General features: G+C 34.6%; 1 protein-coding gene across 1 annotated transcript; it reads right to left on the bottom strand.

Moving 5' to 3' along the window:
* Positions 1-181: 181 nt before the first annotated feature.
* On the bottom strand, positions 182-12,152 carry LOC132721579 (tRNA N6-adenosine threonylcarbamoyltransferase, mitochondrial-like). The gene is made up of 10 exons (XM_060705900.1): positions 11,796-12,152; positions 8,857-8,956; positions 8,368-8,462; positions 7,369-7,431; positions 6,435-6,564; positions 4,036-4,240; positions 3,051-3,199; positions 1,859-1,989; positions 853-924; positions 182-265 (listed from the first exon to the last, which is right to left on the bottom strand). The coding sequence occupies exons 1-10, from the start codon at positions 12,035-12,037 to the stop codon at positions 190-192; spliced, it is 1,263 nt and encodes a 420-aa protein (XP_060561883.1). The 5' UTR covers positions 12,038-12,152; the 3' UTR covers positions 182-189.
* Between the last annotated feature and the right edge of the window lie 29 nt (positions 12,153-12,181).

The raw sequence follows: 12,181 nt of genomic DNA, 5'->3' as shown, positions 1-12,181 counted from the left end.
AAAAATATCTCACTGAGTTTATATATAAACACAACATTGTATTGAAAAAGAAATAAAAACTTTTCATGTAACAAAATTCTAATATGAGAAGTAAAGAAATTTTGTATTTTATTTACAATGTCTATGGATTGCTTCATCCAAACTTGTGAATATCTATTCATTCAAACTGTTTAAAAATATAAAACAATCTCATAACAGGTTGGCATTGCGAACTTTGATGGTACAGTTAGCCACATCTGATGTAAGGTCTTCTCCAAACGGTACCCTGAAATATCAAACAACATTTGAGATTTACATTAGATATATTCTTTTTGTCAATATATTACATGTCAGAATGATATGTTACAGTATTTAGTAACTATTTATTTGGAAAGCAGTGTACTTTTAGTACTAAAGGCTTCAAACTGATTCAGGTAAAGTGTCAGTGTCAAAGAGAAAATACAGCAACAGCTATCCATTTCATCTGTATTTCCCTAATTTATTTCCCTTTTTTTGTGTTGTACTTTACCTGAAAGTTGTTGTGCTACTTGCTACAAAATGAAAAATATTTCATAAATCTATCTAAAAGCTAAAAATTCACATCCAATTTTGAAAACTTTGAGTGAAAATGTTTCTGACTGTAAACCAATCAAAGAGGGGCCCCTCAAAAATCTCAATATTAAAGTACCAATAAAAGGTAAAGATGAAGGTCTTGTTTATTATAGTGTCACCCCTACTGAAAGGGCCAGCCATTTTTGACTTATGAGACACCATGTACCACTCAATTTCTACCACTATGCCAGGCGCCAGGCCAATAATTACCTAAAACTTGATTAAACAAGAACATGTTCTTTTATTCAGGAAATGACTTACTTTGGAATGAACCTCTGAGACTGCGGATCCTCAGCAAAACCTCTTCCTGCCTTTAATTTTTCAATACCGTTCCTGAAATAAATATTCAAATGGTTAACGTTATATGCAAATACCTAATCTCATATCTGATAATATTGCACATAGTAATGGTAAAACTTTGTGAAATTAGATACTGATTATGAAGTCAAGATCAAATGTTGATCAAAATAAAGCTCTAATTTAGAGTTGTAATGTTTCGTGAATTTTGATTCTGATTAGGCAGTCGAGAAATGGGGCGTCTAAGGTAGTTGACTTCAAACCACTTGACCCTCACAGCTGTGGGTTCGAATCCAGGCTTTGGATTCTTTCATGTGAGGAAGCTATCCAGCTAGCTTACAGAACGTCGGTGGTTCTACTCAGGTGTCTGTTTGTGCCTGAAATAATGTACAGAACGGCACCTGAGGTCTTCCTCCACCAGTAAAGCTGGAACGTTGCCATATGACCTATAATGTGTCGGTGTGGCGTAAAAACTCAATTAAACAAAACAGGCAGTCAGGATCAAATGACAACGCATCAAATTAAAGCTCTTATTTAGAGATACGATACATGTATGTAAAGTGACACTAATTTATTAATAAAGATTTTTCTAAATAACATGCACATGTATTTCTTCTAATGAGTCAGAAAAGACTTACATTTCTATAACTCTTAGACTAATCAACTTTTTTTATGGAGAGCGTTAATATTGATAAATAAGTAAGTTTGACCTGAAACATAATATTATTTCTGCTTATTGTATGTCCCTAGTTTGAAAGTACAAAACAAAGTAGGTCCTACTCAGGTACCCGTTTGTGCTTGAAATAATGTATGGAAGAACACCTGAGGTCTTCCTTTCCTCCGCGAGTAAAGCTGGAACATCACCATATGACTAAGTATATACTGAGTTGGTGGGAATTGTAAACCCAGCAAAAACCCCAACCCATTCCGTCCCCCCTCCTAAAAAAAAAACAACTGAAAGTATTGTTACCAAGCTATCATGATTCCATTATCTGTACACAGGTGAGGTGGTGGACACACCAGTCTACAGTCGTACTTCTCACATACTTTCTTCAGTCCTTGTTGAATGTACTGGTTACAGGCAACGCCACCAGAGACCACCTGCGTATCGAGGAATTAAAATTTCTCTCACTTTCATTGTGAAATGAAAATCAGAATTCATATAATAGTTCCATATTATTGAACTCTCTGCAAGAAAATGTTTCTAGTTTTTTTCTATTGTAAAATGAAAATCATGAATAGCTTTATATTGTTGAACTCCACAAGAAAATTTATCAAGTTTGCAAAGATAATGTCACCTCTCACCCACATAACCTGTTTGAAGCCCAGCCAGCCTGAGCAACCAAGCAGTCAGGCTAGACCCTATACTGACTGTTGCTCAATTTAAGCTGTTTTACATAGAAACCAGTTTACATAGCACAGGACAGTTTCAATTCAATACAATGATATTATATTATTACTAAGGTAGTCATACTGTAATGCTGTCCCGCCAAAAAAATTCTAACATTGGTCAATATCATATCGTAATAAATCGGTCATTTCTGGAAAGCTATTTTTCCCAATCTTTGGTATTCAATAAATTTTTTACCATTTATAACTGGAATTTAGTATATAGCTATAAAAGATAAGTGATTGTAAGTAATCTTTATGTCCGAGATTTTGAAAAAATAGCGTTTTTGGAAATAACTGATTTGCTACGATATTGGCCAATGATGGAATTTCTTGGCAGGAAAGCATTACAGTAAAACCACCTTATATAATTAAAAGATAACACAGGCACCACATGTGATGCAAACACTTGTTGAATATAAATGACAATATGTACTAGGCAGTATGCTATAAAATGCTACTGAAAATATCTTTTTAAAATGCAGTTGTGGAAAAATAAATTCCTTTTTCTAAGCTTTTGACATACATTATACATGTACAATAAAACCTTTTTTTTAATGATTTTGACCATAAAAAGCTGACAATATGTTTAGAAAACCAATCAAAAATTATTTTGCTCATTTCATTTTACGAAAATTGACTGTTCATAATGCCTTTCTACTTGCATTAGAAGTGTTAAAACTTTGGATACGGTAACTGCAAACAGGATGACCTAATGACGCAATTTTATGTAGACGCAATTTTATGTAGATGTATATAAAAAAAAATCTTACCAAAGTTTTCCCATCCTCTGGTAACAGTTCTCTCATTTCACTAAATAAGAATGCCCTATGCAAAGGTTTGGCCAGGTGCCGAACCAAAGAATACTGGAAAGATGCGCACACATCACCGGCGTTTGATATCACATTACTGGCAACTATCTCTGAAAATAATGAATCTACATGATTATTACAACCATTCTATATCCTGCTAGTTTATGGGGGGGGGGGGTGGGGGTTAAAGTTATGCATACACCAACATTTTAAAGGTCGTAAGATGACTTTGGCTTTAATGGTTGAGGCAGACCTTTGCATGGTAGCCTTCTGTGCATTATTTCAGGCACAAGTGGGCACCTGAGTAGTAACACCAACACCTCAACATTAAATTTCTTCCACACATGAAAGAATCCAACCCTTACATTTCTTTCATTCTTTCTAACCAAGTCTTCATTTTCTTGTAAGCTCAATGCATCATTTTGTTTTCAGCATTTAAACAGCACATTGCTTCTTTAGTAATTGAGGTTTTTAACTTGAGTCAATTGCCTCTCATACATATTTAACTGAATGTTTGAATCCAACTAAGATTCCAATTCATATATATTGTAAACATTCTTGCCAAAGTTTTAAGAAAATCGGATAGAACAATTATATGGATCCAGACGAACTTATGCACAACGCCATTTCAGTATCTCTCTTCTAATTTCATCAGCAGCGGACAACAATGGACAGTTACCAATTCAAAATAGGTCAAGTCCATTTTGTTCTTGCATAATTTTGCAGAATGGATATGGTGTTAAACTGAAACTGCATAGAGCCATCAATGCAGCCTGAAAATACTTTATACTGTTAGAAACTAAATTTTTGTATTTTAACACACTAAAATCCCTTAACATTTGAATGGACTGTTCCTAATTCAAAACAGGGCAAATCCATAACACAAATTTAGCAAGTGAAAAGGTTAAGAAAAGCACCTGAAATAATCTCATTTCTATAACCTTACCTTGTTCCTTTTCTTCCTTTTCAATCAACCTCATGTAATAAGTTTTCATTCCGGAGAAAGAGAAGTTACAGCTTCTATTGCCAGATAATATCTCGAGCGGCGGGAATTTCTCTATGTCGCCTTGTTTTGCAATGTGCTCTACCATAGCCCCGCCACTCATGTTATAACATTCTGGTAAATTCTTCAACTTCATTCTCCTTGCAACCTGTAAGGACATTGCTATGTTGTAACTTTGTTAACTTATTTTGTGAGTAAAGATATTTCAGTTTTGTAGTATTGTAAGAGAACCTACATTAATATGCTTATTTACTTCCAAATTATTTCAAATTACTCTACCAAAAACAACAATATGACTGTTGTTGCCACTTGTTTTCTTTTCCAATCTACCCGCTCTTACTACTGAAGCATTTCCAAATTTGACCGAAACTTGGCCCGCGCCAAAAAGGGTCAGAGAAAAACAAGAACTGGTTGAACCGGGTGATGCTCCCCGAGAAGGTTCTGGACACAGGAAAGTAAAAAAAATTGAACAAAGGGCAAAAAATCCAAAATTAGGCAAAGCCGAGTTATGTTTTTTTGCACTGCACTTCTATTCAATGAGATCTATCTATCTATACTTACTTACTTACTTATAAAGTTTCCTGATGACATCAGAGTTATGACCCGGGTAAAATTCAAAGTGTAAGAAATGAACAAAGGGCAATAACCCCAAAATTAGACCAGGCTTTGTTTAGGTTCTTTAAGTATTACAGTTCTATCCAATTATATCTACCTACCTACAAAGTTTCAAGTTGATATCTCCAATAGTTTTAAAGTTATGTCCCAGACAAAAGTCAAAAAGTAAAAATAAACAAAGGGCAATTACTTCAGAATAAGGCAAGGCAGAGTAATGATTTTTAAGCATTGCACTTCTACCCAATGAGACCTATCTATCTACAAAGTTTCATGTTGATATCTCTTATAATTTTAGAGTAATGACCTGTACAAAGTTCAAAGTGTCAAAATGAACAAAGGGCAATAACTCCAAAAGTAAGCAAGGCAGTGTTACAGTTCTTGTGCACTGCAAACTGACTCAATGAGATCTATCTACCTACAAAGTTTCATGTTGATATCTCTTATACATTTAGAGTTATGTCCTGGACAAAGTTCAAAGTGTAAAAATAAACAAAGGGGGATAATTCAAAAATAAGGCAAGGCAGAGTTAAGGTTCTTGTTTACTGCACACCTACTCAATGAGATCTATCTACCTACAAAGTTTCATGTTGATACCTATTATAGTATTAGAGTTATGTCCCGCACAAAGTTCAAAGAGTAAAATTAACAAAGGGGGATAATTCAAAAATTAGGCAAGGCAGAGTTACGGTTTTTGTGAACTGCACACCTACTCAAAGAGATCTATCTACCTACAAAGTTTCATGTTGATACCTTTTATACTTTAAGAGTTATGTCCCGAACAAAGTTCAAAGTGTAAAATAAACAAAGGGGGATAATTAAAAAATTAGGCAAGGCAGAGTTACGGTTCTTGTGCACTGCACATCTACTCAATGAGATCTATCTACCTACAAAGTTTCATGTTGATACCTCTCATACTTTAAGAGTTATGTCCCGGACAAATTTCAAAGTGTAAAATAAACAAAGGGGGATATTTCAAAAATTAGGCAAGGCAGAGTTACGGTTCTTATGCACTGCACACCTACTTAATGAGATCTATCTACCTACAAAGTTTCATGTTGATACCTTTTATACTTTAAGAGTTATGTCCCAGACAAAGTTCAAAGTGTAAAATAAACAAAGGGGGATAATTAAAAAATTAGGCAAGGCAGAGTTACGGTTCTTGTGCACTGCACATCTACTCAATGAGATCTATCTACCTACAAAGTTTCATGTTGATACCTCTCATACTTTAAGAGTTATGTCCCGGACAAATTTCAAAGTGTAAAATAAACAAAGGGGGATAATTCAAAAATTAGGCAAGGCAGAGTTACGGTTCTTATGCACTGCACACCTACTTAATGAGATCTATCTACCTACAAAGTTTCATGTTGATATCTCTTATACATTAAGAGTTACGTCCCGGACAAAGTTCAAAGTATAAAAATAAACAAAGGGCAATAATTCAAAAATTAGGCAAGGCAGAGTTACGGTTCTTGTGCACTGCACACCTACTCAATGAGATCTATCTACCTACAAAGTTTCATGTTGATACCTCTTGTTGTTTCAAAGTTATGTCCCGGACAAGAAAAGGGGATACCTCTTGTTGTTTCAAAGTTATGTCCCGGACAAGAAAAGGGGACGGACGGAAGGACGGACGGACAGACAAGGCGGCGACTATATGCTCCCCGAAATTTTTCGGGGAGCATTAAAAACACACATACACTAACAGTTACACTGATACAACTAACCTTATCAAAAGCTTCCCCAGGTGAGGAATCTAACGCGGTCCCTAGCAACAAGAACTTGTCAATGTCCTTAGCAACTGCAAGTAAACAGTGACCGCCACTCACCAACAAGACTAAAAATGGAAAATCTATTCTGAAAAGGAACAATTACAATTTTTAAATAACATAGTTAAGCAGTTTTTGCTCTTCCTGTAATTATCATTATGTAAAAGCATAGGAAAAATATATTTTACTCAACGAAACTTACCACTATTGGAACTTTCCACTATTAACCCTTTTGATGTCTACAAACAGTACCATGTACAATGTATTTACTAACAAGACAATGACTGAATACCCTTCTTTGTGAGGCAATCTCCTGGATTAGATGTCTTTATATAGATGTATTTTCAGGAGTAAAACTTGTATAAAACGATATTATGGCCCTGGTGAAATGCGAAAAAAATATGGCAATATCCCAGTAAGAAAAAACATGAATTTATGAAATTCATTTCATCATTTCATAGGAATTTCCATTGTCTTTGTAAGAATGAAAATAATTTTTTTTTTGCGAAAAAATAGTTTACAGTTGTACCAAAAAAGTCAAATTTGTTGATTTACTTGTGTCTCATTACTACATGTATATGTTTGGGCCTCAATGATGGCTTTTATTTCGATTCCCATCAGGGACCTAAAATTCTTTCATATCGGGGAAAGCTATCCATATCCAGCTCACTTACAGAGCTTCAGTGTACCTACTCAGGTATTCATTTTTTTGTGCCTGAAATAATGTGTAAAGGGACACCTGAGGTGTTCTTCCATAAGTACAGCTGGAATGTCATCATGATTAACTTTACAGAGTTAGTGTCATATAAAATTCTGACAAAAACAAATATATATTGCCGGACAGCCACTTGGCGACAAGTAAAGGGAGAGAATAATGTAATATGATACATACTGTTCAATCATCCGCGCAGTGAGGGCATGAGCTTCCATGTGGTGAATTGGAATCATTGGAACCCTGAAATAGAAAAATTCAAAAATAGAAGAAATAATTATGTAAGTAAATTTTTGTATCTATAGCTGTATATGACTACATGTTATGTTCTGTTAACATAGGGTGTGCAAGTTGACTCAAAAGTGTTTCTTCAAATACATTTTGTAAGCTACCAAGTACGTATTTATTATAAAAGATCTAAAATGGTAAAATATTAAAAATGTTTAAATGTAAGCTAAAATGCTTTGAAATGTGTTATTTAAGCTGAAAACTAAGAAAAAAATCAAGGAAAATAAATGTATAGCCTCATCATTTGTGAGTCAATTGACAGTCAAAATTTAAAGGCATCATGATAAACAGTAAGTCACTGTGTGAAAAATATGGAAGGAAGATCATACTGATAATAATAATGCCTATGTAAAAGTATTTCAACAAAAACATGTACTGTGTCATGATGTTACATGTCAAACAAGCCTATATCAGTTACCCTTTAACCTGACAGGACTTGTCCAGTCTGACCAGGCTCTATACTTTTGGCAGCTCAATTATTGTATTCTGACACAGAAATCCCTATACACTGTAAATAGTTTGTTCTAAACTCAATATTTGTTATTGGGTTTTACGTCACACCAACACAGTATAGGTCATACAGCGACGTTCTAGCTTTATTGCTGGAGGAAGACCATTTCCGTGAATTATTTCAGGCACAAACAGTCCCCCGAGTAGAGCCACAGACGTTCCGTAAGCTAGCTGGATAGCTTCCTCACAGTCCTTATTAGGATTTGAACCCACAGTAGTGAGGGGCAAGTGGTTTGAAGTCAATGACCTTAACCACTAGGGCATGGATGCCCCCTCAATATTTGTAATCTAATATCAAAATTCCTGAAACATTAATGGACTGTTTAAAACTAAAAAGCAATACACAAATATGGCATGTTAAGGGTTAAGTGTCTGTCTTACCTGTGTTCTTGAACTAGTTTCTTGGCATAAGAAAGACCAACATTAAGACACATACTGATTCCTGGTTTCACAGTAACAGCTACTGCATCAAGGTCCTTAAATGAGTAATATACACTATATGGCAAGAAATAAGAACTCTTTTTTAACTTAGAAGGGTAGTGTTTTATACGATTGTATGCCATTTAGCAATTTTTTCAACATTATTACTACCAGTAGATAAAGTTTAGCCAGCAAATTTAGTAGGGCTTTCATTGATGGAACATTTTGTATCGATATATCAAAAGACAAACATCAAATGAAATATTTTGTGGAAAACACAGTAAAACATCATCTTGGTATTAAGCAAACATATTTTATTATTGAAAACCAAAAGAAAGTAGGTTTTCGTGGTTTTATATCTAACAGACCACTGATAATTAAATACAGTGTTCAAGCAACTGAAAAATTTATTATTTTACAAAAAAATTCAAAGAATGAATTTATTTTTACCTTCACTGTTACATTAGCTTCTTTTAAAGCTTGTTCCACTACATCTTCAATATGAGCTTTGTGCTGGTCTCGAGCATGAAATGGAATAACACCGCCTACCCTGAATCAAACAAATATTATATGGTAAGTTACATTAATTTTGTAGTCCCATTTTGAATTATATAATTACTTTAGTGTCCAACTTTATTTGTCATCCAATGAAAACGCTGTATTCCTTCAAAATTCTGTGCGTTAATTTTCATAGAAGTACAAAAGTTGATACTATATCGAATTCCGTCCATAGTCGACTTCTATATTTCATAGTACTTCATAGAACCCCATAGTGACGTAATAAAGTGAATAATAATGAGGCCAAATAAAGCTTGACACTAAATATGTTAGTATTCATCCATGCTGTTCTACAGAAATTAGAAACATTCTCCTGTCGCTATTGCTTATGCAAAGTTTCTAATTTCTGTAGAACAGCACGGATGAACACTAGCATATACTTAGATTTCAAGTTACAACAGCACTATAAAGATCACTTGTGGTGAAAATATTCAGATGCTCATATTGCATTATTTCAACAACAAACAACCACCTGTGATTGTGTAGAACTACCAACTTTCCATAAGCCTAGTGGATAGCTTTCTAAAATGAAAAAAGTCATGGTCCCTGGCAATACGTACAGAGGTGAGGTCAGGGGTAAATGATTTAAAGTCAGTGACCTTAACCATGTAAACATGGAGGCCCTGTTATAAGGTTAAATCATAAGGTTAACTGCCACACACAGGCATTATAACAATTGCACTTGCAAATAATGGATCTACATCATGTAATACTTGTAATACTATGTGCCCAACTATCACAGTATTGGACTGTTAGCCAATTAGGGAAGATTTTATGTCAGCTGAGCAACTGGATTGCTCAGTCAGTGATACAGTAGTCTGAGGGTCCCAAGTTCAATTCCCAGTTAGGCTGCACATTTTTCCCATCCTATGACATATGGTGCTGCAAACAGGGACAGTGAAAGAATAAAGCTCAAGAATCCAATTTCACATTGTTCTCTGTACCCATTAGGAATTAGAGGACGAATTTCAAGATATTGGGGGAGTATGTCATGGTATTGAAATGTTCAATTATCAGGTGAGATAATGTGTAAGCAGCCAAATAGGTCAGTTGGTAAAACCACAGTACAGCATTCTGAGTGTCCCAGATTCAAGACCCTGTTTGAGGCTGCACATTTGTCTTAGCTTATGACACAAAAACATAAGACTTAGTGAGCATTTAATATATGGTTAAGGAGAAGTTGAAATTGCATACAATGACAGCATTGGTATATATCTGTCAATCACAATACACCCATTGAAAGTATATATATGAACTACGTAAATAACTGAGGTATATCGAGTGAAAAAATACAAGTTGTTTCCCTTATCTTTGAGTAAAATCAATATCTCTAATGCTAAAACAATGCTAATTTAGCCATTTTTAAACCACTAGTCAGAGGCGATTTAATGTCCAATTTTAAAAAATATTACACCAATGAAAAGCTTGTGATCTTAGCTTCGTTTCAGTATACATTTCAACACATTGTTTAACAGTGAGCTCGAAAAGCTGGCCCAAAGGGCCTGCTTGCACAGCGAGCTTTACGGTATCGGGAGTACCTGCTAAATATGATGGTTTTGAAAACTTTCGTCCGACGTACCAAATTGACACATCGCAACTTTTCGAATTACAATATATCAATAAAAGCCGAGGTATTCTGATTGAAAACTGAAGCGTAGACTGGTGTCTTGCGCACTTATATGGAAATGATAATAGGAAAGGGAACCACACTAACAAAGTTTGCACTCTAACCCTATGCTACGACCGGATGTAAACAATACGTTCGCACAGGGCATGCGCGGTGGTTAAATCCCACCCATTTTATTCGATTTAATTCTAGAACAACCACTACTTTCGGTTTCAATTTTGCTGACAAGGAAAAGTTTGAATCAACGTAAGCGTTAATTTTAATTGCAATGTCGAAAACTTTGCACTACACGGCGTAATTTTCATTACATATCTGGTATTATCACCGTCATAATAGTTTTTATTCCAGTCTGTCATTTTGACCGTACACATTTACATGTAAACAAACAGATTTAACTTCTTAGACAATTTAAATAAGGAATGGACACACGGTAAACTCTTTTGCAACGTAAAGTATATTCATAAACCTGTTTGAGAAAAATTGTCTCTGTGTTCAAATAAATTTCAAAAACGGGAAAAAAGCAGTCTTTTACCGATACCCTGCAACAGAATCTTGTTATTCTGACGAATTAAATTGACTTTATAAGGCTCGTATACAATTATTGATTGATCGATTTTCATTATATTCATTTTGTAATACCTATTATTCAGTATGCAATCAAACAAAACCAAGTTTTCCTACATTCAAGGAAACTGTAAGTTAGGACGAGCTTTCAAAACGAACAGGTAGTAATTTCCAACACGCTAACCGAAACTCCAACATGGCGGCTCAACGTGGCTCATTTGCATAATTTATTCATAAACGCAGGAGCATAGAACTTTGTTAGTGAACCAGAATAAACGGAAGCAGTGTAGGCCTATAAAATATCGAATGACAATTTTAAAACGGAAAATGTAAAATAAATTTGAACAATTATTTTAAACTATTTCAAGGTAAAAGAAAAATCGAGCTCGCTTTGAGGCTTTGCCTTTTTCATATTATATATACTAAAGTTATTTAAATTTACGGTTTAACCTACCACGAGTCAGACCATTTGACATGTGTTTTATACAGTAAGATACGCAACCAGTTATATTTACTCGCAATTCTACTGATAAGAATAGCCTGTCGTCTGCTAGTTACTAGTTAGGAAACTGTCAATTGGTGTATAAAAAACAGCTATTTAAATTCAAGGTGGAAGATTTGTGTATAAATATGTTCTTACGCAACAGTCTCCTGGGTTTGAGATTGAAGCGCATTTCCAAGGATATTTCCATATTCGTCTACTACTGCAGCGCCAGTATCATCACAGCTTGTCTCTATTCCTAGCACTCTTCTACCAGTTGTGCATCTTGTTGAACAGAAAGAAATTTGCGTTTTTCTAGAATTATGTAACGTTTGCAAGAATGTCAGTTTCTGTTTACAATATTTCAGTACGGAATAAGAATATCTACATTGCCCTAACATATTAACAAATATCAGTAGTAATTCAAATGTCTAAAAATAGTAAAAAATAAAATTGTTGAACTCTCATGTTGTTTACCATGGGCGCAGACATATTGGATTTTACCCATAAGCCAATTTACCAAAACTGATAGGAATTCGGATTTG

Source organism: Ruditapes philippinarum, unplaced genomic scaffold, assembly GCF_026571515.1.
Source record: "Ruditapes philippinarum isolate M1 unplaced genomic scaffold, ASM2657151v2 ctg3454_1_1_1_1, whole genome shotgun sequence".
Taxonomy (NCBI): Eukaryota; Metazoa; Mollusca; class Bivalvia; order Venerida; family Veneridae; genus Ruditapes; species Ruditapes philippinarum.
Note: the sequence above shows the minus strand (reverse complement) of the source record. Positions and strands in the feature narration are given on the sequence as shown.

Coding starts and splice junctions, on each gene's coding strand:
- LOC132721579 (XM_060705900.1), bottom strand. CDS start 12,037: ATGTTAGGGCAATGTAGATATTCTTATTCCGTACTGAAATATTGTAAA. Junction 8,463..8,856: donor AAGCTAATGTAACAGTGAAG/GTAAAAATAAAT, acceptor TACTCATTTAAG/GACCTTGATGCAGTAGCTGT. Junction 3,200..4,035: donor AAAGGAAGAAAAGGAACAAG/GTAAGGTTATAG, acceptor CATTATTTTCAG/AGATAGTTGCCAGTAATGTG.